This window comes from Rhineura floridana, chromosome 16, assembly GCF_030035675.1.
Source record: "Rhineura floridana isolate rRhiFlo1 chromosome 16, rRhiFlo1.hap2, whole genome shotgun sequence".
NCBI lineage: Eukaryota > Metazoa > Chordata > Lepidosauria > Squamata > Rhineuridae > Rhineura > Rhineura floridana.
The window spans coordinates 37,963,976-37,991,264 of NC_084495.1; the positions used below are offsets into that span (position 1 = coordinate 37,963,976).

General features: G+C 48.4%; 1 protein-coding gene across 6 annotated transcripts; it reads left to right on the forward strand.

The window, feature by feature from the left end:
- Positions 1-27,117, forward strand: LOC133371334 (Krueppel-like factor 5). 6 transcript variants are annotated; one of them, XM_061598651.1, is made up of 4 exons: positions 1-327; positions 15,114-16,023; positions 18,105-18,164; positions 22,293-27,117. In XM_061598651.1, exons 1-4 carry the CDS (start codon positions 160-162, stop codon positions 22,469-22,471), a joined length of 1,317 nt encoding a protein of 438 aa, XP_061454635.1. In that variant the 5' UTR covers positions 1-159; the 3' UTR covers positions 22,472-27,117. The 6 variants fall into 6 exon arrangements, with proteins under 6 accessions (XP_061454635.1, XP_061454633.1, XP_061454637.1 ...); XM_061598649.1 differs by lacking the exons at positions 18,105-18,164; positions 22,293-27,117 and having other exon boundaries at positions 15,114-16,972; XM_061598653.1 differs by lacking the exons at positions 1-327; positions 18,105-18,164; positions 22,293-27,117 and adding an exon at positions 7,804-7,901 and having other exon boundaries at positions 15,114-16,972.
- Positions 27,118-27,289: the final 172 nt, after the last annotated feature.

Consider the following 27,289-nt stretch of genomic DNA (forward strand, 5'->3'; position numbering starts at 1 on the left):
GGGATTCTTAAGGCTACAGAGCACCTGGATTCCTCAAGATTAGGACCTGGCAGGCATGCTTCAGAGTTCCTGATCACTACATTGTCCAAAAACTTGTTTTTCTTCTCTGATTTGTGTTTCGCAACTGAGCAAGGTGGGAGAAGGGGGAACGCAGGCAGGATGAGTAGCAGCGGGCTTATTTTAAGCACCCCAATTTCAGACGAAAGTACAGCCTTTACTCAGCTAAAGCCCGTCACGATGTCCAGGGAGCCTTCGGAAGACACGGCTGTCTTTGAAGACATCAAACCGCCGATAAGGATCCTAGAGACTCCACAGGATTTGGCTCAGGTAAGTGAGCTGCTGAAAGCTCTGTCTCCACCCCACCTCCCCGCTCGATTTCTGGACAAAGAGCAAAGTGGCTGTTTGGATGGTCTAGAGAGCTTTTCTTTTAAGAGGCTTCTCTTTTCAATTGGAAAGGTGGATGAGATTAATTAGATATAACAGTTTTCAGATGAATGTAGCTTCCCCCCATAATTATGGAAGGGATGTTGGGGTGGGGAGGGGGTCACTTTAAATTTTAGGCTAACTTAAATTAATGTTGCTTGCTGAAGTTGCTACATGTGATTCGTGTTGGATCAGGAGGATTTGGCCCAGTGTAAGCTGGCAAATATTCTGCATGCCTGAGCAGGTGATCAGAGTGGCTTCCTATGGACGGAATCAAGCATTTAATAAAAAACAGGAGCTTTGATTGTGAAAAATGCTGCATTTGGCTCTGGCCTTGTTCAAGCGACTTTCAGGCAGCAAGTTGTTTTGGGCAGGGCCAGGCGGAACCAACGGAGTCAAAAGAGGGCCCTGAGAGGCAGCCTCCCCCAGTGTCTTTCGGCTGTGTTGTTCGGTGCTTGCTGAGATGGCCCTGTTCTTTTCTTTTTGGAGAGGAAGGGGTCTTGGCCAGGTGCCTTGAGGGCGTTTTGGAGCCAGAGAAAAGCAATTCCTCCAAAGGGCCTGCCTGGGATTACGTGCCATTCTGGCTGTTGTTTTCCCAATCACCCGAATGGAATTCTCCTTGAGATTCTTCAGCTCTGCAGCTTCCCCACAAGCAGCAGCAAGAGAGATAAAGGACAAGGAGGCGAAGGGAGCCAAGTGCCACAGTGCTGCACATGCACAGCTCTCCTCCTCGGCAAAGAGGCGCCTGCTCCTGCTCCCCTCCGTCGGCTGGAGGAAAGAGACAAGGCAGGCACACTCTTTACTATATGGCAAGATTCGAGGCAGTGGGAAGGTGTGCGGGGTCTTGGCGCAGGGCCCTAAATTCTGCTGCTGCTCAGGCACTCGTGGAGGAGGGGGACCTGGGGACCTCGGGACCTCTTCTCGTCAGTCTTCTCTTTTTGAGTTGAAATCCAGGCAGGGTAAGCGAGGTGGGCCATTCAAGGAGAGGGGGGTGGTTCATCTCGCCATGTGAACCAAAACAACGTCAAGAGCCAGAGCTTGGGTGCACAGGAACACCAAGCCGGATCAACCGCCATGGCTGGTCTTCCCCTTTCTTTGGTCATCCTGAGATCCTCAGGAAGGATTTTTTAGATTTGGGTCCATTGTGCATGTCACAGCTGAGCTGACGCATGGTAGACACTTAGCTCTGCTCTCCCAGGAGTCCTTGCTAGATAGCTCACACACGGATCAGGTGATTTTCTCAACCTTTGCTGTGAGGCGAAGGAAAACCCTTGTCCCATGATGTGCTATGACCACCCACCTTGAACAAACTATACATATGGTGGTGGCAATGTGGAGCAGCCTGCAGTTTGGCCATCGCATGAGCACTGCTCCCTCACTCACTTGAAGTAAGGATTTTGTCACTCTTGACTCCACGCAGCCCAGCCTAGCCATAATGGCTACACAGGGTTGTCACTTCCTCACCTTGAGCTGCTGTGTTGAGTGAGGGACAAGCTGGCAGGCAGCTTGCTCCCGGTGAGCACCAGGCATCCTCAGGAGCCACATGTTTGAGACAGGCTGCTGCTGCTGATGGGCGTTCCAGGAAAGGGCTACTAAAGGAGGAATTGAAACAAACCCACCCCAAGTGTGACTTCTTTGGCGTGGCATATGGTATCAAATTCTCTCTTATCGACTTCTGGTAGAACATCATGGATCATTTTGACTTCAAGAGAGTCAGATTCTGGCTTCCTGTTTGCAGAGTTCAGTCTCACTTTGGGTGGATTCTTGAGTTTGTGCTTCAACATCTCAAAGCCTCCCTCCATTTTCTCTTGCTAAGTTGATGCGACAGCCTGGCTAATGATTAACCTCAAATGCAAGTCTTCCCGGCGCCATCTTGTTGGCGGAAAACGCTGCAGGTCCCTTCGCTCAAGAGGGGTGCCACTGTCAGAACTGGCAGGCACCTTGTTTGCAGTTGATGTTCAGAAAGGAGGCAGCCTCAAGAAACGATGAAGCCGAAAGAGCAGAAGGGACAATCCAACCCTGAATGTGGGTGAACTCACTCGCTAAAGACCAAAAAGACCAGGGGAGGTGGAGGACAATATTTGGTAGTAAGGATGACATAAATCAGGTGTATGGAACCTTTGGCCTCCAGGTGTTGCTGAACTACAACTCCCATCATCCTTGGCCATTGGCCAAGCTTGCAGGGGCTGATGGGAGTTGTGATTCACTAACATCTAGAGGGCCAAATGTTCACTGCACCTGACATAAACTGATCAGAGGCTACAAAATTATCCGGAAGCGAAGGTGGCAACAGCAGCTCTGTCTGCCCCATTTCTTATTCCTGGAAGTTCCCAGAATGCACAATCACCAGCATCTTTCAAAGCCAAGAGCTGGGACAGAATCACTTTCTCCTTTGATATCTGAAGTGAAGACACCGTTGTACCTTCCAAGCCAGGCAATGAAATTAACAGCTGGATTTGCTGTTACAAAATGCACCAAGGAGCATATCTTGGAGACTCCCAGGGGCAAGTGTACTTCCTCACTCCAATTTAGTGTATGTGCCTTCCCACTTCCAAAATCCAGATGATATGAATTACAGCTACTCCCTCCCAATCCTGATATCTCTATTCCACCAAGGCTTGGTTGCAACACGTCTGGAATGTTCACTTGCAAAACTGGCCAGGAAGTGGCACTGGGTCATCTTGGAACAGGTCTGCTTTGATTAAGCAAGCTCAGCTCAGCTCAGCTCAGCTCCTGGACAGTTTTGCATCATCAGTCATTTTCTCAGGAACCCACCTAGAAGCCAAAGCTGGCTAGAAGAGAGACAAGGGGTAGAGATCCTAGGGTGACAGTGGTAGGAAGGGGCTGCCCTGCTTCTGTTGGCTCACTGGCACTCCAGAGCCAGGGTCGGGCTCTAGGCGTGATGCAGGGCAAGGGGCTCCCGCTGCTGTGGTTTGATCATGTAAGAGGGAAGGCGGTGTGGAGAAGGGCCTCCATCGTTCACCCGGCACTGGGGTTCTTTCTTGGTTCCCTGTGGCTCAGATCTAGATGGCTGCTCCTTTCTCACAAGGCAGAATATCAAGAGACATTAGGGACACAGGAGGCTGCCCTAGACTGATCCACTGGGACCACCTTGCCCAGTATTGCCCCTCTAGGGTTTCAGGCAGGGGTCCTCCCCCAGCCCTGCCAGGAGACACCACCAGGGATTGAACCTGGGACCTTCTGCATGCCAAGCAGGTTTTCGACCAATGAGCTACAGCCCTTCCCCACATTTGCAAGATGACAGGAGATGTACCCCGGTGGTCCAGCCAAAGTGTAGCAGACGATTCTTGGGCCAGGATTGAACAAGGAAGGCTATGAGGGGGAACCACGGCTACATTCAGCATTAATTGCAATAGTGTCCACCAAGGATTGCCCCCTAGTCCTGCTTCTCAGACACTGTCACACTTCTGGGCAAAAGGGGGCTCCTCCTTATGCAGGGAGGGGGTGCCTCCCACCACTGGCATGAAGAAGGCCCCAGGTTCAGTCTCCTACATCTTCAGTTAAGGGATCTCAAGTGGTAGCACCTGGAAACACCCCTTTCTGCCTGAGTCCCTTGAGACGTCAGTCAGTAGCAACACTATCTAGCTGGGTTGACCAACGGCCTACCTCTGCATAAAGCAGCTTCTTATGTCCAGAGGAGAGGCAGTGTGGTGTAGTGGTTAAGGTGCTGGACTACGACCTGGAAGACCAGGGTTCGAATCCCCACACAGCCATGAGGCTCACTGGGTGACCTTGGGCCAGTCACTGCCGCTCAGCCTCAGAGGAAGGCAATGGGAAACCCCCTCTGAATACCCCTTACCATGAAAACCCTATTTGTAGGGTTGCCATAAGTTGGGATCGACTTGAAGACAGGCCATTTCCATTATGTTCAGGTGGCCTCTGGTAACCTTAGGTTTCTGGGGAAGACTGCTTGATTTCTCTCACAGAACTACAGTTCCCAGGGTTGTAGCCCCCGGGCGCATTCTCCCTGCCACCATCGTAACTGTACCTCACATAATTCCACAAGACACTCTGCATGTGGGTTTCCTCCACTTCCACCAGACAGCGCATGGGAGAGATTTGCATACCTTCCAGCAACAGGCAGGACGCAAATTGGTCTATGGGCCTGAAGTTAAGTAAACATGGAATTCGTAGTACAGTTGTGAACAAGCCTCTCCCATATTCTTTTTTGAAATAGTAACTTCATGATAGACACATCCTCCAATAGCCATGAATCACTTTTTTCTCATCTAGAAGTCAAATGTGTACATCTCTGCTGCTTTACAATATGGCCCCCTCTAGATGTCCTTTTTAATCGTGCATTCATGATTATTTGTGCTCCTGATGGCATTGGGGCAGTCATACACAGACCAGGTTTCAATACTATTTGCACCTGCAGACGTTTTGGGGTGGACATACTGCTCTGTTTCCAATCTCTTCATGTCTCACAGCTTCCTGCTGACATCCTGTAACTTTTTATACCACAAATGCTCCGGTTGATGTTTTATCCTGTGTTCTGGCACAAGAGTGCCCCTCCAGATGGCAGTAATGCAGTAACGTTGGGGAAGCATCGCAGAACTAGTAAAGCGGAATGCTGTGTAGACAGTCCAGTATTCACTAATGTACTATTATTGTGTCAGGGGCATATTGCAGAAAACACCTGTGAAAGAAAGAAAGAAAGAAAGAAAGAAAGAAAGAAAGAAAGAAAGAAAGAAAGAAAGAAAGAAAGAAAGAAAGAAAGAAAGAAAGAAAGAAAGAAAGAAAGAAAGAAAGAAAGAAATCAATCAATCAATCAATCAATCAATCAATCAATCAATCAATCAATCAATCAATCAATCAATCCAGTCTGAAGGACCCCCAACTTATTAAGGGTTTTCAGGAATAGTCACTACTAGCAGAGTTGCGTGATCTGGCCAAGACCTGTTAGTAGGTTGGCTTCAGTGTTGGGTACACGCTCACCCACCCAGGTCTCAGTAATGCACATCAAATCAGCACCTTCATCCATGATCAAATCACGGAAGAGTGTGGTCTTATTGTGCACCAATCTGGTGTTAAACAACAACACACACAGGCCAGTGGGCACAGCAGATGAGCAACGAGGAACCCGTCCATGAGAGGAGTGGGAGGGAGGAACAACACGTAGATTACCTTGCCCTCGTCTTCTATGGTAGTTCACCACCTCCCCATGGCTATACCTCCCTCTACCCATGATCACTGAAACTGGGGTGGCATGACCCATGTTCCTCCTTACTAAGACTCCGCCTAAATACCCGATATGAATCCAACAAGAGCCCACCAACAAAACCTGCCTGAACCAGTTATCCCAGTAGGCCTCAGAAAATTGGGAACAGTCAGACCCACTCAATGTCTTTTACATAGGGCACATCTACTCCCCCCCTGTCTCACACCCAGGGAGGGACAGCCTTCTGCCAGTTACAGACTCTCAGTCTGAAGGCATCTGGCAACTTTCTCCTATCATTCAGTTCACTGTACAGGCTCTCACCCTGTGCAGGAACTACACATGCACCATACACTCTCTCTGGTACCAATCTCCTGTAGATTGGTTAAAAAAAAATAGAAGGGGTAGTGCCCTTGCCCTTGGGACTCCCCAAGGGGCAAGTCCCTTTGGTGTTGCCCCTTCAGTGACAACCCTGCCACCAGCAGACTCGCTGTCCAAGCTGGGCTTTTATGCCCCCTGACCCAGCCAGGAGTTGATGCAAGAGGCTGCAAGATTGACTGCAGCCTTTCTCTGGAGTCAGGGTCAGGCAGGGGGTCCCAGTCCTTGCAGCACTTACCTGGGACTTCAGCTGTCTCAAGAGACAGCAACCCAGATGAGCAAGCAAGCAAGCACCCGAATGCTCAGGCACTCACTCCCAGGGCAGGTCTCCTCCAGTCCCCCAGGGCTGCAGCTGTTCCCCTGGTCCTCAGGTTGTAGATCTGTACTCAGCACCAGTGCCCCACTCAGGAAGGCACCCATTCCATGGCTGGGTCTCCCTTTACTCATTTGCCACCACCAGCAGTTCGCAGCCTGGTAATGATACTGGGCAGCTGCTGCTGTTGGTGGTGACCCAATTGACATGCCCAGGCACAGAACACCGGGTGGCTCTGGGACCTCAGCAACTTGACCTTCCCTAACCCAGGACAATGTAAATAAGTAATTCTTATTTACATGCCCATAAACCGTAACAAAAATGGAAACATCAATACAAAATGAACTCCAAGCAGTATATTTGCATGAATGCGTACATCATGGAGAGTCAGCATAGTATAGTGCTGAAAGGGAGGATAGCCAATGTGTTATCCTCCACATGTTGTAGGTTACAACTCCCATCAGTCCTAGCCACCTTGGCTAATAGTCAGGGATGCTGGAAACTATAGTCCACAGCAGCTGGAGTGTCTTGCATTGGCTACCTCTGGGTTAGAGCATCCAATTAAGAAGACCCAAGACTGAATCCCCACTTGGCCGTGAAGCTCACTATGTGGCCTTAAGCCAGTCACTATCTCTCAGCCTGACCAACCTCACAAGGTTCTTGCGAGGTAAAATTACAGGGAGGGTATATAAATATTGGATATAAACGTAGTAAGTAAATAGATAATAACATCTAGATTTGTGCAGATCCATCGGTCACTCATGACAAGAGCCATGATCAGATCAACAGGGTGCAGGTCATCAAGATCCAATCAGCTGATGATTATTGAAAAATCCACCCCAGATGCAGATAATTTGGCCCTCTGCTGCAAAGGCAAATAAAGTCACCTGTTATTATATCTGTTAGAGCTGGCAAAAAAAAATTCAGCGTGTTTGTTGCTTATTTGACCAAAAAGAGGTGTTGGTTAGGAAGAGGCTGTCCTGGAGAGCTGCGTCTTGACTCCTTTAAAGACGGCAACTCAGCAAATGCCAGGCCACAGCAGGGCACAATGTCTGGTTTGCCTGCTCCCCTGCACCTCCTCCAGCTATAGCAGGGCGGAGTGGGGCTGAGCACAGAGGCCTTGACACAACCCCCTGGACCCTCTGCAATGGCCTCATGGTCCCTGGTGCCAACGCAGACTGACACTGTCTGGGAAGGCCCGAAGTGCCACGTCATTCACCCCAGTGACGAAGGCCAGCCTTGGCGTTGCACAAGACCACTTGGGCTGCTGATTACCTTTGCTTTTCCCCCCATCTAGTATGTGGTGTGTGTGATGCGTGACACACACACACACACACATATACACACACACACACACACACACACACACACACACACACACACACGGAATTGGCTGTTCTTGGAGGTGTGCCAAGAAGGATGAGATAATGTACGGAGAGCTCAGGTTCCAAAAACTTTAATGAGGAAATGAGCACTTGCCCTCACGGCAGGTAGGAGTAATTAACACCTTCCGTGCCAGAGAGGAGAGCTCTGCCCTGATCCTCGTTAGACGTACATTTGTCTACTTGCATGTGGCAGTTAATCTACAAGGATGCAGATTGTCGTTTTGTAAGTACCAGACTTGGACTCTAGTGTTTGCTCCCCCCCTCCCAATCCTTTGAAGAATGAGAGAGATTCTAGGTGGGATGAAGTTACCTGAGACTATGGCCACATAGGTAATCCAGGGGGTATTTGGATGATCTCTGGTGTCCCCCTCACTGGGGTCAGGAAGGAGTCCCCTCCATAACATCCTGGGGTTTGATTTTCACCCATTCCTAGACACATCCTTCTTGGGGCTTCTCCATGAGGTTGCTTTCAATTAAAAAAAAATGCTTTGGGGGATCCAACCATCATTCCTAAAGTAGGAAATGCATTACTCTGCTGTGGGGGAGATCCAAATTATTATGCTTTTCATCCCACAAATAGAGTGTTTCTGTTGAATGCTGGTTCTGCCATCACAATTTAGAGTCCCATTATATTCAGCTGTCATGGGGACCGAGTGGATTGTGCCATTATGGCATAGCTAGTGAGGAGTTGCACAGCACCCCGTCAATGTTTCGTGTAAGGCACCTTTTCCCATCCCAGGATCAGCAGCACAGAGTGGGAGCCTCTGCCGTCCCTCCTGATCATATTTCCCAGGGCTTGTTTTCAAAAGATATTGATGACACTGTGCCACTGAACCCGCTGCTGGCGTCACCAGCCAGCAAACTGGCAAAGGGTTTTGCAATTCCAAAGGAAAGGAAAACACTTGGCCCAGTCTGTCACCACTGCTTATTTCCTGGTATGCCAGTGAAATGGAGAGAGCCATTTCCTCCTTAGAAACTAAGGTCGCTCCAAAGCAGAGGCCTGTTTTTATGAAGAAGAACAGAGAACACCCCACACCACCAAGTGATACTACGAGCCTTGGAACCAGCAGCCCAACCTCGGCATTTCAGATGCTGGAAGACACTGATCCAAAACTGCTCCAGTACCTTTGTGGCATGCCTGGATGGCAGCTCTCAAGGGGGAAAGACAGGGTTGCTCCAGGAGGAAGATGTGGTGCTTCACAAAAAGGACTGATAATTTTAGGGGTGGGGGGAGTGAGGGATGGGGAAATAATGTATAGAGGCAGGTCCTATAACCAGGGTGACTAGACAGCACAGCCAACAGCCTTGTGGGACTAAGAAATGGCTCATGATGCTGGTGGGGCCTGGACCTCATGGCTGGGAAATTTCAGAGGAGAGGAATCCAAGACAGAAGGGTGGAGAGAGAGAAAGAGAGAGGGTAGCATGTGGTCTGAGCATGTCTGAGTGCTCTGCCACCTCCCTACCTCAGCCAGTTATGATAAAGTGCCAGGAATTAAAGGACCCATTTCATGGGCCAGTGAAGGCAGGCAACTCGTGGTCCTCTAAAATATCTGAAAGACCAACTCCTTCTCTATGGACTTTCTTGGGTGCTAAGGTCAGCAGAGGGAGGGGGCCTTTTGGGACTTCCCACCACCCTCAGAAGTTTGGATAGGGGTGGCCTGGGAGAGGACCCTCTCTGTGGCAGCTCCTAGGCTGTGGAATTCCTCCCCACAGAGGCACATCTGGTACCTTCATTGCACTGCTTCTGTCATATGCGGAAGACACACTCTTTGCCCTGGCCTTGGACACCTGAGATATACATTTTTCAGGACCCACCCTTTTCCTGTGATTGTGATTGGTTTAAAGTGTTTTTAATATTGAATTTTAAATTGTTGTAACCCGCCTTGAGAAGTTAGGGTGAAGAAATCAAATAAAGAAATAATCTGCAAGCCAACTTTGAACTCTGGGCCGCCATTTCCCAGTTGCCAGGCTATCCTGTTGGCTTCACTGGGAAGCTGGAGGGAGGGCCTGGGTGTCCCTCTGTATGCACATAAGCGACAGGCAGCATCTGATATTCGAGGAGGCCAGGCTCAACCCTGCATGCTGTGCTGGCCTCTCCTATCCCTGGGCTCTCTTATCCTCAGAGAGTTCTAGAAGAAAAGAGAATGGCGACAACAGAAACTGGCTGAGCCGGAGGTCAATACCAAGACTGAATGATCAGAGAAGCAAATATTTACCTTGGTCAATATTTTACTAGAGAGACAATAAAGATTGACATTGAGCCAAACAAGTACATAAGTATGTTCTATTTGAAACCGGTATCTTTGGAAGGAATGCAGCCCAAGTGCTTGATGGAGCTTTTAATCTGTGCTTTTCCTCCAGATCTTTTGTGATTTTTTTTTTTTTAATTGAGTTTGAAAATATTTCTTCAATCTTTCTCTGTGTAAGAGGGAGGAAAGGGGCTTGGATGGATGTTATTTATAGGCACTTCCTTGTCCTTTCTCCACTTCCAGCCAGGTGAAGTTTGCTCCCTCCTGCTATCCGCCTAGAGGCTAATCAGGATGATCAAAGGCCATGATCTTCTATTATATGGGATAATCCGTTAGGAATGTTTGGTCAGGGGAGAATCCTGGGAGTTACAAGGAGTTAACTGGCACACTCACAGACGCAGCCCTAGGACACGGAAAACAAATCAACTGGTGGAGTCTCCCAAAGGAACACAAAGACAAACTGAAGCAGGCTGGGGCTGATGGGAGCTGCCGTCCAAAATATCTGGAGGGCACCAGGTTGGAGAGGACTGATCTAAAGACAGACATCTCTGTAGCAGTGCTGAGTCTTCTCTCCAGGCTGAGGCTAAGCAAGGAAGAGGAGTAAACCACAAAGGGGCCATCGGATGCCTTTAGCTTTGTGTGTGTGTGTGTGTGTGTGTGTGTGTGTGTGTGTGTGTGTGTGTGTCATGTGCCCTCACATTGATTATGACTTATGGCGACCCTATGAATCCGCGACCTCCAATAGCATGTCATGAACCACCCTGTTCAGATCTTGTAAGTTCAGGTCTGTGGCTTCCTTTATGGAATCAATCCATCTCTTGTTTGGCCTTCCTCTTTTTCTACTCCCTTCTGTTTTTCCCAGCATTATTGTCTTTTCTAGTGAATCATGTCTTCTCAGTATGTGGCCAAAGTATGATAACCTCAGTTTCATCATTTTAGCTTCTAGTGGCAGTTCTGGTTTAATTTGTTCTAACACCCAATGATTTGTCTTTTTTGCAGTCCATGGTATGCGCATAGCTCTCCTCCAACACCACATTTCAAATGCGTTGATTTTTCTCTTGCCCACTTTTTTCACTGTCCAACTTTCACATCCATACATAGAGATCGGGAATACCATGGTCTGAATGATCCTGACTTTAGTGTTCAGTGATACATCTTTGTATTTGAGGACCTTTTCTAGTTCTCTCATAGCTGCTCTCCCCAGTCCTAGCCTTCTTCTGATTTCTTGACTATTATCTCAATTTTGGTTAATGATTATGCCAAGGTATTGATAATCCTTGACAAGTTCAATGTCCTCATTGTCAGTTTTACATAAGTCTTCTGTTGTCATTACTTCAGTCTTCTTGACGTTCAGCTGTAGTCCTGCTTTTGTGCTTTCCTCTTTTATTTTCAATAGCATTCATTTCAAATCATTACTGGTTTCTGCTAGTAGTATGGTATCGTCTGCATATCTTAAACTATTGATATTTCTCCCTCCAGTTTTCACACCTCCTTCATCTTGGTCGAATCCCGTTTTCCGTATGATATGTTCTGCATATAGGTTAAGCAAATAGAGTGATAAAATACCCCCCTGTCTCACACCCTTTCTGATGGGGAACCAACCGGTTTCTCCATATTCTGTCCTTACAGTAGCTTCTTGTCCAGAGTATAGATTGCGCATCAGGACAATCAGATGCTGTGGCACCCCCATTTCTTTTAAAGCATTCCATAGTTTTTCATGATCTACACAATCAAAGGCTTTGCTGTAATCTATAAAGCACAGGGTGATTTTCTTCTGAAATTCCTTGGTCTGTTCCATTATCCACTCTATGTGTGCGATAGGATCTCTGGTACCTGTTCCTTTTCTAAATCCAGCTTGGACATCTGGCATTTTTTGCTCCATGTATGGTAAGAGCCTTTGTTGTAGAATCTTAAGCATTACTTTACTTGCATGGGATATTAGGGCAATAATTCAATAATTACTGCATTCCCTGGGATCCCCTTTCTTTGGAATTGGGATGTATATTGAACGCTTCCAGTCTACAGGCCGTTGCTTTGTTTTCCGTATTTGTTGACAGATTTTAGTCAAAATTTGGACAGATTCAGTCTCAGTAACCTGTAGCAACTCTATTGGTATGCCATCTGTTCCTGGTGATTTGTTTCTTCCAAGTATTTTAAGAGCAACTTCCACCTCGCATTCTAAGATTTCTGGTTTGTCATCATACAGTTCCTTGGTGAATGAATCCATCATCCTTGCATCTCTTTTATATAGTTCTTCAGTGTATTGCTTCCATCTTCCTTTTGTTTCATCTCGGTCAGTCAGTGTGTTCCCCTGTTGATTATTCAACATCCCTACTCGGTTTAAATTTTCCTTTAATTTTTCTAATCTTTTGGAATAAAGCTCTAGTTCTGCTTTTTTATTATCCTCTTCTATTTCTATACAATAGTTGTAATAATTCTCTTTGTCCCTACGTACTAGTCACTGTATTATTGCATTTAAGGTTCTGACCATGTTTCTATCTCCTTTTGCTTTTACTTTCCTTCTCTCTTTAACCATTTTAAGAGTTTCGTCCATCATCCATTGAGATCTTTCTCTCCTTTCAGCTAGTGGTATTGTCTTTTTGCATTCTTTCCTGATGTCTCTGACTTCACTCCATAGTCCTTCTGGTTCTCTGTCAACTATGTTTAAAGCCTCAAATCTGTTCCTTATTTGATCTTTATATTATTCTGAGATGTTATTTAAATTGTATTTTGGCATTATGATTGCTTTGTTGTTGTTCTTTAGCTTTACTCTGATTTTCAATATTACCAGTTTGTGATCTGTACTGCAGTCTGCTCCTGGTCTTGTTTTCACATAAAGTATGGAACTTCTCCATCTTCTGCTACCAATTATATAATCAATTTGATTCCTGTGTTGACCATTTGGTGATGTTCACGTGCACAGTTGTCTCTTTGGTTGCTCAAAAAATGTGTTTGCAAGAAACAAATTATTGGCTTCACAGAATTCAATAAGTCTCTCTCCTGCTTCATTTCTGTCTCCTACGCCCCATTTCCCCACAATTCCTAGTTCTTCTCTGTTCCCTACTTTTGCATTCCAGTCCCCCATGATTAACAGCACATCTTGTTTTGGTGTCTGATCAATTTCTTCCTGTACTTCTGCATAAAATCTCTCCAATTCCTCTTCTTCTGCATTTGCCGTTGAAGCGTAGACTTGGATGATGGTTATGTTAATAGGTTTCCCATTTAATCTCACTGCTATCACTTGCTCAGACCTTGCGTTATAGCCCCTAATTGCTAATGTGTACATTATTCAAAACTACCTATAAAATATTTTTGTTAGGAGAAGCTTGCACTAAAGCGCTAAAGAGTTTTCATGAGGATTTTTCTTAAAATCGAAATTGATGCAGAAATGTGGAGAACTGAATTTAAGTCTGGAAAAATGAGGAATGGAGTGAGTCCCTCAGTCAGGGGGACGTTCAAAATATAGAAAGCTGCCTCGTGCCAGGTCTTGGTTCATCTAGGTTGCTTTTGTCTACACTGACTGGCAGCAGCTCTCGAGGGTTTCAGGCAGGCGCCTTTTCTACTCCTGCTTGGAGGTGTCAGGATTGAACCTGGAGCGTTCTGCATTCTGCTCAGGTGCTCAACCCTTGAGTCACGGCCCCCCTTGTGGGGAAGGAGAGCCTCTTGCCTCTGGTTCATCCAGAGCAAGGCCCCTCCAGATGTCCTCTGCTTATTGTGTATTCATGAGGATTTGGGCTCATAATGGCATCAGGGCAGTCACATGCAAGCCGGCTTTCAAGACTGCTTGCACCTGCAAAAGTTTTGGGGTGGACGTACTGCTTCATTTCCAATCTGTGCATGTCCCATACCTTCCTGCTGAAATCCTGTAACGTTTTATACCACAAATGTTCCAGTTCATTCTTTCTTTGTCTCACTTTTGTTGTGCTATCACGCAAGAGTGCCCCTCCACATAGCAAGGCTGCAGTTCCTACACTGAGCAGGTGGTTGGACTTGATGGCCTTATAGGCCCCTTCCAACTCTACTATTCTATGATTCTAAGAGGAAGTGTTGTGGAGGATAGCTAATAAAATGGAATGATGTGTAGACTGTCTAGTATAAATCCACCCTTTACTGCACTGATTGCGCCACAAACACATTGACGAACACACACACACACAGAGCTCATTCTGGAGGGGCACTCAGTATTGTCTACACACTGACTGCCAGCTCTCCAGGATTTCTCCCAGCCCTACTGGGAGACGTCCAGGACTGAACCTGGGACTTTCTGCATGCAAAGCAGGTGTTCTGCCAGTGAACTATGGTCCTTCCTACATTCTTTGTATAAGGCAGGGAATCCCTCCCCCCCCCCTTTTAAACACACATTTCTGCTCACTATCTCAGGGCACGTCTGGGTCACCAAAGGCTTGCAATTAATTCTGAGCTCTGTCTCTAGCAGCGCATCTGAGCTCATGCCTCTTCAGTTTATGATGATGAAACAAATGTGAGGGCCCTAATTATTCAAGGGCTCCTTTCCTCTCTTCCACCAGGCTCCAGTTGCACACAATAGTAGCTGGCCCAGGTATTTAAACATGGATCTACCCTAAATGCATAGAGTGGGAACGGGGGCCAGTTACACACAACACGGGACTTTGCGTCCGAGGAATTGGCAGAGGCTTCTGGGACAGGTTTTGGGATCTGACACCAGCTGCCATTCTAGCTACAAAACTGACATGTTACCTCATGAATCTAACTGGAGATATCAGTCAAAACAGAGCGTCTTTGAGTATGTGCAGAGTGCATTCTCCTTGCCACCAAGTAGCCCCGCAGCCAGCCAGCCAGTCCCAGTTAAATTTGCCCTCAGTGGCTGCTATTAATCCTCCTGGGGGAGATGAGCTCAGAGACACCATAGAACAGTTGCCGGGGAGGGGGGGAGATAGGACCATAGTGGGGGAGGCCCTAGGAACTATAGCAAAGTGAAAGCGGCACCCTTCTCACCTCCCAGGGCCACCTTGGGGCAGCTCCCTCCCCTCTGCACTCCTTTGGGGGTTTCACTTGCAAACTGACCGCACAATCCGCACGAATCTGCCTCAGGCGGCACTGGGGGGCAGCCCCATGGAATGGCCAGTGGGCTCCGGGGGCGAACATGACCTGGCAAAAGTCGTTTTCCTCCTCACTGACTGCTCCTTCTCTGTCTGCCTCTCCCGCAGGCCCGCTCCGAAATGGACAAGTACCTTTCTGGCCAAGTGTCCGCAGTTCCTAAGGTGCAGGACAAGAAGTATCGTCGGGAGAGCGCCTCGGTGGTAGACGAGTATTTCTCCACAGAGAAGCCTTCTTCTGCACCCTACAGCGTGAATATAAACGTGATCCTACCAGACACCACCCACCTGCGCACGGGGCTCTACCGGCCCCCCAAGCCCCTCGTGCCCTTTCCCCAGATCAAAATGGAACCTGGAACCTCCTTTGCCCAACCCTGCTCATCCCCTGCCGGGGCAACCCAGACTCTGCCCGACTTCACCAGCGTCTTCAGCATGCCGCAGTCAGTGGCAGCCAGCAATATCTTTGTAAAGCAAGAGATGCCCTCAGAAATCCCTCTTTCCTCTGGTCCACAGCCGAGCCTGGTTTACCAGTTGCCAGTCAGCAGCAGCAGTGGGCAGATGGCCACGATGGCCCATTCCACGTGTGGCACCACAGCCATCAGCACCATCAACGGCGTCGCTATGTCCACTGGCAGCTCCATGCTGGACTCCAGACCCCTTTCTCGGCCCATCCAGCCCAGAGGGCAAGTCAAGCCGTTCCAAGTGGCTTCCGAAGGGCATGGTGGTTTCAACATGCCAGGGGAATTCTACCCTGTACCGGGAGTGAATCTGCCCCCTTCGCCTCCCAACTCACAGCCCGGCAGCCCTGAGAACCAACCAGAGCTCATCAACACCATCTCTCCTCCACCGCCATACGAAGCCACCTTTGGACTGAAAGTGCCAGTGACAGCACAGGTCCCCTCACTTCCAAACGGCCTCGGGACCCTCTCCCAGGGGCACATCATCCTACAGACACCCAAATACAACAGGAGGAACAACCCGGAGCTGGAGAAGAGGAGGATCCACCACTGTGATTATCCTGGTATGGTCATGTTGGCAGCAAAAGCTGCTTTTAGACAAGGAGTGCCTGAAATTTCAGAAACAATCACCATACTCTGCACACTTCCAGAGGGGCAGCAGAGTTTAATTTGTCACAGCAAAAACAAAGGCTCCAGAGGCCCCTATTTTCTCGACCATGAGTGGGACACCTGTGGCTCACCTGATGCTGCTGGACTCCCATCTCCCACGCTGGCTACAGCGGAGGAGAGTCCAACGACATCTGGGGGGATCCAGGTTCCTCACTCCTCCTCCAAAAATAAGAACTGCTGGAGCATCTGTTAATGAGACGTAGGCACAGATTTCCTGCATCAGATTTCCCATCCTATGCACTATCCAGAATAAAAATTCCCCTCCAGGCTTCTGTTAGGCTAGAGCACATTTTATCTACTAAAAATGCAAAACAAACAGCCAGTGTAATCTGACCAAGAGTTCAACAGCTGAGCACCCCTGCTTATGACAGCAGAAGTATCTCTAGAACTCACCCAAAGTAAGCAGCACTGGAGCATTTATGGAGAAGGAGAGCCACGTCACTCTGGCTATATTTCGGAGCCCCTCCCTCTGTAGAAAGAGAATTGGAAGTTCAGCAGTTCTCTTTGAACGGTTAGAACTGGAATGCTACTTCCTTAGTTCTCCAGAAGAAGTCCCCCTTTGCAGCAGTAGCATTCCTGTTGAGATATGACAGGTGCACGCCATTGGGAGCTTCTGGAACAATCAGAGACATTTTTGTTTTGACAAGCTTTCCCAGCTGTATGGAAAAAAGGGGAAAAAACAGGTCTCTGCTTTGGGTATTTATTTGCATTGTTTTAAAACTTATTTTTAGCTGTTTATGTTTGGGTTTTTTGTGTGATTGTAAATTGCCTTGAAATGTATGTGAAAAGTGAGTCATACATAAATAAAATAGTAGTAACAGTAAGAACAAGAACCATACAAAATACCTTCCTGCTTTTTTCCCTTTCCATCATCCTAATACAATTTCCCTCCATCTACAAATCTCTCTGCCAGTGACAAAGCTTTTTCAAGGAGTTACTTGGCAGCATCACCTGGCTTACTCTGGTCTGTGAAGAGCCTTCCTTGCAGCGGTGCCTTTGCCGAGCCTTAATTCTAGCTACGGATAGGCACGTATAGCCAAAAGGTGTCTTTGCTGGTCCAGCCAGTCCCCTTCAGGCCCCCTTTTGCCTCGCTGGTGGCATCGCTGCCTACTTGCTTATGGACGCGCGTAAGCCACTTACGTATTGCAAAACAAGGAGACGAAAAGAGCACACAGATTCGCATAACATTTGCACATGCTACTTTATATGTATGATGTAATTTAAAATATGATGTAACTTACTACAATTTAAACAGAAATGCATCACAGCCCAGCTTGGAAGACTGTGATCAGGCGTGCTGGGTGCCTGCTGAGGCTGGTGTCCAGATGCTAAGTGTTGGTGGGCCCCCTCAAGGCTCCTGACAGCTCTCTCTTCTTAGCTGCGTTCTCTATGACTAAACCAGGTAGCTTAAATTATTTCTATAAGGAGTGATGTGGCACCTAAAAGGCTCACACATTTTATTATGGCCTACGTGTTCATGGACTAGCCTCCACTTCGTCGACACTTGAAGTGGATTTCTAAACTACAAAGGTTTTTTTTATGCCATACTAAAATCTCTTAAATCTTTAAGATGCCACAAAACTCTTTGTTAAAATAATTTAAACCACCTGATTTAAAGAAATAATTGACTCTTGGTCAATTTTGCTGTAGTGACAGACATACACAAAGGACTACCACCTCTCTGGAAATTCTTGAATTATTTGTTATGTATGCAAACAAACCCAGGAGCTTTTGGTGGCTGCATTTGGTTAGCTCTGAACTTTGCAGGAGAAAAGGTGAAGAAGGGCTTCCACCGGCCTTGAAAGCTGCAGGGTGGGGCAGGCGGGGGGAGGGGAGGGAAGACAGAGCTCTGGCACTGCTCAGCCCTATAGCTCTCCCATACTCGTGGAGGGTCACTCACCTGAAACTCGCCCAGTGCATTTGCTCCTAGAGGCTGCCTTCTCACCCCACCAATGCATCTTTTTTGTCTTTGCAGGTTGCACAAAGGTTTACACCAAAAGTTCTCACCTGAAGGCACATCAGAGAACTCACACTGGTACGTGTGGATGTTTAGCGTGCGATTTATTCGTAAGGGGAGTGTTCCCCCCCAAAAATGTTTGAATAAAATTATTAATGCCTCCCTTTTATCCCCTCTGAATACCGCTTACCATGAAAACCCTATTCATAGGGTCGCACTTGAAGGCAGTCCATTTCCATTTTTATCCCCCATTTCCAAATAGATGGGCTTTTAAACCATCAAAATATTTTCACAAAATTGCCTTTCACTCAGCAGTTTCAAAGCAGTTTAAACCACAACCATTCAAAAACATCTAAATAAATCCAGGAAGGAACAACAGAATGCATCCACAGTAGCGGCAACACAGGAATAGCAGGAGGAGGAGGAGCAGAGAAGCCGAAGGCACCTCAGGGCAGCAGGGCAGGCAGGGCAGGAGCATCTTGACCTGCTGCAGCCCACCAGGCAGAAGGGGCTCCATGCAGAGCCTGAGGAAAGGTGCTCCACACTCCTGGGGCAGTCACTAAGGAGGCTCTGCTCCCTGGGAGAGGCCAAGCTGGCCTCTCCGTAAGGTGAAGCCAGAGGCGGAGCAAGCCTCCTCCGCTGTCTTTACATTGCAGAGAGGTCCCTGTGGGGCAGTCCCTGCTTGAGGTACCCAGGAGGCCCCCTCTCTGCCTGTCACACGCATAGCACAAGAGCTGGGAGGGGATGGCAGGATTTGTGGGTGTGTGGATTTTGTTTTGTTCTTAATATCTCTTTCAATTCTGCGAAAGAAGTGAAGGAGGCCCAGGGCTGGAGGTCCGACTGCCAGGGATCACACACACACACCTTTGGTGTGTTAAGGCTGCCGGAGATGTTTGACATGCTGGCAGGCTGAGGAGCTGAGAACGGTCTGTTGCAGGGGGCAGGGGACCTGTTTCAATCCAAGGGCCACCTTCCTTTCTGGGCCACCTTCTGAGGGCCACATGGTAGTCACAGGCAAAGGTGGTCAGAACAACAACTGCCGAGTTTACCTTTGCGTAGCAGGCTAGTTTCTACGTGTGCTGACACACGTTCCCCCTTCTCCTTCCTGCAGGCTGGCAAGAGGCATAATCCAGGCTCAAGGGCACATCCCAGCCAGGCAAAAGCACTCGAGGGGGCAAAACAGGGCCAAGGAGCTGTGTGTCCTGAGGGCCAACTGAAGTGGCTTGGAGGGCCATGTTTGGCCCCTGGGCCTGAATCCTCCAGCCCTGGTCAATTGTTTGAGGTTTTGGGGTGCTTTTTTACGTTGTAAGGTAGCACTGTTGTCAAGGTCCACCCCGTGCCCCCCCCAACCCTGGGGGCAGTTCCATTTGCAACCGTGATGCAAGCCTAGAGGCATCTCTCCCCAAAGTATTATCGGGACATGCACACCACACATTTGAAGCACATGACTTCCCCCAAAGAATCTTGGGAGATGCGGTTTGTTAAGGGTGCTGGGCTCTGTAGCTCTGTGAGGAGTAAAATACAGTTCCCGGGATTCTTTGGGTGTGTGGAGGAAGCTGTGTGCTTTAAAGGTATGGTGTGGGCAGGGAGCGTGTGGACCTGCATGCGGAGGAGCACCCGTGGGCCGGCTGTCTTCCCTGTGGAGCGCTTTCAGATATCCAGTGAATTATCTCATACATCTCCTCCATAGACACCTTGCACTCCATCATGCCCAGTTAAGAAAGTCCTTGCCTTGGGTTGGGTTTTTTTCAAACAGCAATACATAACAAAGCAGCAAGTGCAGACAGGCCCAGGAAGGAAAGGGCCATTCTCTCTTTCTCTCTCGGCTTCGCTCCCAGGGAGCAGAGAGGCATCCAGGGAGCCAGCACTTGCCTTAGCATGGAAAGAGCTGGGGTGGTGTTGGAGCAGGGCAACTGAGGGCTCATGTGGAGCCATGTGCTCTCTGTCTCTCTTTCACACACACACACACACACACACACACACAAATGATCAGCTCAGTCATGAGTGAGCCACTGTATGGTGGCCTCCGTGCGGGTTCTTGGGGAAAGACCCCAGAGGACTGAAAGGTACAGGAAGGGCTAGCTCAGCGGTAGAGCACTTGCTTTGCATGCAGAAGGCCCCAGGTTTGATCCCCGGCATCCCCTGGTAGGGCTGGGAGTCTGAAACTGTTGAGAGCCGCTGCCAGTCAGTGTAGACAATACTGAGGTAGATGGACCAAAGGCCTGATTCAGTACAAGACCGGTCCCTATGTCTCTGTGTTCTGGAAATGGGGTTCCAGAGGGGCAGAGCCTGCAGTAAGCCCCCATAGCATGGGTGACGTACATCAGAGCCAGGTAGCAACAGAGGGGTCTCCCCAGGCCCTCTGCTCTTGGAGAGGCCACCAGGGATGCGGCCACAGGGAAGTGCCAGGGCCTTTTTCTCCCCCCTTGCGCCTGCCTCACCACAAGGGCCTGCGCAAGCCAGTCTTCGGGTCCCTTTTTTGGAAGCGCTGAGCCTGGCACTGCTAATCTGCTGGAGGTCCCGCTTTCTTGCTCCAGAAGCCTTGTGAGATTAAATATATAACTCAGCCACTGCTGCTGCTGGGGCTTGGAATGGCCGTTGGGTCCATTGTTTGCAGCCGCCCTGCCGTGTTGCCCTGGGAGAAGGAGCCAGTTTAGGGGACAATGGAAAGCGTTTGGTTTCCACCCTGGAAACCAACTTGGCTATTGTTTGAAACAGAGAGTGACCCTACCTGGGACAATGACTCCAGCTGAGCGAGGCAAAACCCGCCTTTGCCTGTGGGCAAATGTAGCTTGTCACAAGCCTGTGTGATCCCAGAGAGAAGGGAGTTGTATGGCTCTGAACAGGTGGCTGATAAATTGCTCTGAAATTCTTCTTTAATGGAGTTGTAAAATGATATATCCCCACGCAAGAGCCAAAGTGCTGTTCCTGCTTCCGGCCTGATCCAGGCAATGATGTGCTTCACACTTGCTTTGACAGACATGTGTGTCGAGGGGCATTTCTGCATGTTCTGCCTGCCAGGAAGCAGACTGGTTTTTCAGACTATGTCCTAATGAGTGCACAAGGAACATACATGGGCTGCTAGGCACATGGGCTTTGCATGCTCAGGCTGTCATGCACAGTGGATAGAACATTCACCTTTGACAGGGAAGACCCAGGTTCAATTATCTTTTTAGCCATGACGTTTACTGGGTAACCTAGGCCAGTCACTCTTTCCTGACTTGACCTACCTCACATGGTGGTTGTGAGAATAAAATGAGGGCTGGAAAAGCTATGCAGATGGCCCTGAGCTCCTTGGTGGAAGAATGGGATTAAAATGAAATTCACAAATAACTGTACTAGCAATGTATAGACACAGATATCTGTATTGGTAGCACCTCTCCCAGCTGAAGTTTGCCTTGCAAAGTTGCGGTGAACAAAAGAAAACTCTGTCAACGGTATTAGCATCTAAAGACCACCCGTCAGGATTTTGCTGGTTGTTTTGAAGAGATGTATGAAATGCAGCCCATTCAGGCCCTCCAATTCTCAGAGAACAGCAGGGCAATGTGAAGACATTTGAGGTCAGTGGAGTCCTCGCTTGCTTGAATGGCACCTGCTTGCTCAAGCTTTCAGAGAGGGCCCCACCCAAGTGAGGTCAATGATATTGGGAGCTGCACTTGGCAAATACAAGGAGGCAGGTGGAGGGGGCGTGACCTGTTCTTGGGCTGGAACATTGTGAAGGAATGCAACACCACATTGCCAGCAATCTCCCATGCCCCCCACCCCCAAAACACTTGGCCTTTACAGTACCATGGCCAGGAAATGCATGAGCAAAATCTTGCGAGTGTTCACCGCTCGTGCAGTAGAGCCTTTTCCAAAAGGAGACGCAGAGGAAGGGAGATTTTCAGCCGTAACTTCCTTGCCCTCTTCCGGCATTTACTTGCTGGTCTGCCAAGCCAGCTTTGGCCCAACCCATCCTGGGTCCAGCAGTTCATCCCTTCAGAAATCCAACTTGCTGGGTTATGTGTTGCTGCCTGCAGCCTATGACTGATGTTTTCACTGGGACTGTTCAGCAGGGTTAGCAGCAGTTGTAACAGAGAAAGGTTTTCTGATCGCTGCTATGAAAACAGCAGTTCCCTGAAACCCACCCTGGGAGGAAGAGGGTTGGGAACTGTCACCACAGGCGCTGTTATTCTAACGGAGTTCTTTTTTCCCTTCCCCTTCCAGGTGAGAAACCCTACAAGTGTGCGTGGGACGGCTGTGACTGGCGCTTTGCCCGTTCGGATGAGCTGACTCGGCACTACCGCAAGCACACGGGGGCCAAGCCTTTCAAGTGCCTGGCTTGTGGGCGCTGCTTCTCCAGGTCCGACCACCTGGCTCTGCACATGAAGAGGCACCAGAACTAAAGACGGGAGCTTCTGCGCCCCCATGAGGGCGCTCCCCCTCACTCTGTACATAGGAACTGAACTGCACTGTGATCAAAGGCCACCCTACCGGCTCCTGACCTTGCTTCACTGATGCCACAAATTGCTCTTGACCTTATTGCTCTGAAAGAAAAATTAAACCATGGGCGGGAAAGATCCATCTTCCCTCACCAGGAAGTGTGCCTTGCATTCCAGGAAACATGCTATTTATTTCGGCTTCTCTAAAATGTTTGCAGGGGCTCCTTGGAGGAAACCAGGCTCAGGACTGCAGGGTGCAGCAGCTGGGATGATTGGCCACTGCCTGCACTTGGCTTTTGGGGCTGCTTTGTGGTTTCAAGAATCCCATGGAACTTTAATGAGCCGCTTGGAACCTCAAGTTGGTGCCAGTAAAATTATGGGCAGAACCCCAGTCCTGGGGCGGAGTGAGAGGAGCCCATGACCCATTTTGCCCCTGTTGAAACTTTCCTCATTGATGAAAAGTGGGTCCATCCAAACCTTGTACTCTAATCTCTTCAAGAGAACCAGTTTAGACTGCAGACAACAAAGTGAAGTGGGTGCCACAGAATGCCCGAGTCCACTCCATTGTGCCACGTATTGGTCTCTGAGAATGCACTGCAAATCTGCCCTCTGGACAAAAGCAGAAGAAATGGATTCTTCTGTCGCATCATCAATTTCTTCTTCTACTGCTCCTTCTTTTTTTCTTGTGGCCAGATGTGGATTTTGCCAAATGTTGAAAGCAGCCATGGAAACAATTTCCAGCCAGTCCCAAGAGATGGACTGCATTCCCCCTACCTCACCAGTCCATGGTCTTGGAGGATCTCCTGCCGGCCTCGCTGAGGCAGCCACAGAACATAGCAGGTCATGCATCCTAAGGCGTAAGGAGAATTTGATGCAGACGGAAATGGCAAGTTGAGTATCAGCAAGGATGTCCGTAAATAAAATCAAGAACAGCAACTCCCTGAGTCAGATGTCTTTGTGGAATTCCACTCTAGGATCCTCTAGCTGAGCTGACCCACCTGGATCAAGTGATGGTGGCTGTGGGGTTGCCCACCCCACCCCCATGTTAGTTTGTAGAAGCAGACTCTTGCTTTGCCGTGGATTATATGCGGAGAAGGACTACTACCTGGACAATCTCTTGTGGCATGTGCCTCCGCCGCTCCCCACCCGCTGCCACCTTTTTTTAATGCTTTGATTTTGATTCTGACAAAGGGCAGCCACCCCAGCTCTGCCTCGATATCAGCCAGCAAAGATGGTCATGTCTGTAGCCAAAACAAAGGTGGGTGCAATGCCAAGGGTGGTATGTGCACGTTTTGCTCTGTGTTGCCCATCAGGGCTTGTGTGCTTCCATAATACAATTCCCCTCACTCCGACTGCATGAAGCTAAGGAGCTCCTTTGGATGGGATTAGTTTAAACACCTTGAGCCACCCTCGTATCCGTCAAGGCAGCACTGCATGAGAATTTGACCCTGCACGGCATGGCATTGAGATGGGGAAGAACTTTGATGCAGTTTGCATTTAAAGGGGGACTTACCTAATTTGCACTTTCCGAAACAGTACACCAACTGAAACGCAGCCATTATTTTCAAAATTCACACTTCCCTGAATTTTGCAACACAGATCTCCAATTGAGTAATGTGTACAAGAATGCACAGGATAAGGTGCGCATAAAAATGCATATAAATGTGAAAATAACATACAAAAATGCAGTAGATTAGAGGATTTTGTTTTGAACCAAAATGTATACTAGGCAAAACAATTGTATACAAAAATGGGTATATTAACAGAAAATGCTGATGAATTTTCATAAGGACTTTTTCTTTTTTTTTAAATTGCAAACCAATGTGGAATGTGGAGAACTGAACTTAAGACTGGAAAGGGACAGTTTCTCCCATCCCCTGTACATGGGCAGGTATATTTGGTGCCCATGTCTTCTTCTGCCTCTCCTCTCCAGCACCAGATTGCAGAGGAAAGTGGGTGCCGAGTGCATTCCCCAAGCGATGGTGGTCTGCTCCCTTCGAGGGCCTTGATTTGCTTTGTACATGTGTAAAATGTGGGTCCAGTGTTGGAACAGTACAAGGAGCTATGTCTCTGTGTCATTGTCTGTTCATGCCTGCCAAAACCTGTGAGTGCCTCCCTTCTCTCCTGATGTCCCCTTCCTACAAATGAAGCAAAATCTCAGGACGTTCTAACAGCTCGATTTACTACCAAATGTTCAGATTTATACTGTTCTGGATGGGAGGGTTTGTTCGTTATTCCAGTGATAGATCCTCTTGGATTTCAGGGTTTTAGAGGAGAGGGAGAAAGGGTGTGAAATATCAATGACAGGTTAAAGCTTGACATGACTGCCTCTGAAGTGCTTACATTGGGATGGCTTGTGCCCCAGATTCAAAGCCTTCTGGATACATTCTACACCTCATTGGTTTCAGTGGGAGTTCAGCAGCTGTTGAATTTCCCAGTTGAAATCAATGAGGCTTAAAAGTGTTCATCAGATCTTGCCTGTTTTAAGTATCAGGTTTTAAGTATCCCTCAAAAGCTGAAGAATTTAGCAAACTGAACTTCACATTTTCACCAGGTTCTGACTTGATACAAAAGAATTGGTTCTCCTCTTTCTGCTCTTGTTTTCCGCTGCCTTCTCTACGTAAGCTCGGAAAGCTTTCATCCTTCCCGGTCGCCTTGTCCTTGTTTTGGGCGCACACACCCCTTTTAGTGTGCTTTCACCGGACACCTTGAATAGTGATAGCTGCATGGGGTGTGTGTGGGACGAGCCATGCATCTTGGTCCGGAAGGTGGGTGTGGGAGGGGGACTTGTGTTGGAAGGTCTCTTTTGATCTTTCCTGCCCCACCCCACACCCCACAAATCCTGGTAGGTACTTGCCTCTCCAACTAGTTTCTAGCCATCCCTGTTCCTTCTCCAAGGCTAGGTGGAAAAGAACAAAGTCAGAACTTCCTGAGTGACCCCCCCCTCCACATGATTGGCTTGGGTTCAGGTGATGCAGCACTGCACAGCTCAGGGGTGTCACGCCATTCTTCTCTGACACCAGCACAGAGAGAGAGAGAGAGAGAGATTCTGCCAGATTCAGCTAGCAAAACAGGTCATATGTTAATGTGCAGTAATCCCATGGAAAGGAGCTGTCTGGAAAACATCACCTGAATGAGACTGGGGTCTCCCAGCATGGCTCTGTGTATGTGTGTCTTCGTCTTCCTAGAGTCATCTGAGCAGCTTCACGGCTGGTGTATCCTGAACGTATCCTGAGTCAGACCATTGGTCTCTCCAGCCCACTGGCAGGAGCTCTCCAGGAGCTCAGAAAAGGGGGTTCCTCCCTCCCCAGCCCTGCCTGGAGAGGATGGTGAAGATTCTGTCCTGTTACAGAATTTGCATTTTCTCTGTGCAGCGTTTCAGATTATTACCCCTGACATGCACTACATGTTCATAGGCAGCATGTCTCTGAATACATGATGCTGGGAAGGGAGACTACAGGGAGAGGCTGTTGCCTTCACTTCCTGCTTGGAACTGTAGGATTGCTGGACACCACTTTGGGAAATGGACACTGGACAGTGAGTGACTGCATGGACCTTTTGTCCAATCCAGCAGGCAGGCCCTTCTGCAACCCCTTCTCTCTCTTTTTCCCAAGTCAGGAGCACAGACTCTCCATCAGTAAGGGCTGGTGCTGCCATCAACAGCTCTCCAAAGTTGTTATCAATGCCTTTTTTGTCCAGGCAGCCAGTCAGGGGAAACTGTTGGAAGTGCATCCTGTAACTCTTCCCCAGTTTGTAGAGAACAAAACCGAGGGCTAAATGTCTTCTGTGGCTTCTTTGCCTCCCCCCCCCCATCCCAAAGAAAGTTCAGGTTATCTCTGTATATAGGAAGGATTGCTGTACAGAATTTTATATGCGCAAACATTAAAAGTTGTTTTCCTTTTTAAAAATGTGTATGTGTGTGTGTGTGCGCGCGCGCGTGCGTGCATGTAACATGAACACAAAAATGGGACCTAGAGAATGGCAGTGGGTGGGAAGTTTAAATGTGCTTCTTTTAATATATATGTATATAATTTACCTGATGTTTTGTAAGAAAATCATGTTGATGACAAGGGGGCAATTTTAATCCTTCCAAGGTCCTAAACTGAGCCTATTCTCTCCACACACATCCCAAATCACAGACCCTCTGCAATGCCTTAATATATCCAGAACCTCTTCTGACAAACGGGTAAAATGTTCTCTTATCTTGGCCTAGTATAGGTTACTACCAGCTTGTAACTTTCACAGAACTCGCCAGGCAGAATGGGAAATGGAAGTCTCCCACACACACACTTGCGTCCGGTGAAGAGGTCTGTGAAATTCAGAAACTGTCCCCAACATACATGCCCCCTTCTTCATTCCAGCCTCCCTGCTAAGCTAGATTACCTGAGGTTCCTGGGCAGGGGGAAACCCTCCCATCCCCCACTGCATGGGGAGGGAGGGGGAGAGTCTGGAAGAATTCATCTCCCCTCCTTGTCATAACAAAATGAATAAATAAAAAGTAAAGTGAAAATGGCTATTTGCCTTGGCTTCTCGGTCCTTGCAGGAGTAAAACTCCACATGTACATTTTTGTTTTTTGAATATCTTTTAAATGAAATAAACTGATGCGTATCACCAATGCCTTTGGAGTCAAGTGTGTGCATGAGTCTAGCAATGTTTGGGAAGGGAGGGAACTGAAAACAGCAAAGAAGGAGCTGTGGTGGCGTGGCGTGGCAGACATCTGCCAGCCAAGGGCTCTGCTGCTGCTTCGCCAGGCTGTTTGTCCTGGAGCCAGGAAGAAGCGC

Coding starts and splice junctions, on each gene's coding strand:
- LOC133371334 (XM_061598649.1), top strand. CDS start 160: ATGAGTAGCAGCGGGCTTATTTTAAGCACCCCAATTTCAGACGAAAGT. Junction 328..15,113: donor CTCCACAGGATTTGGCTCAG/GTAAGTGAGCTG, acceptor CCTCTCCCGCAG/GCCCGCTCCGAAATGGACAA.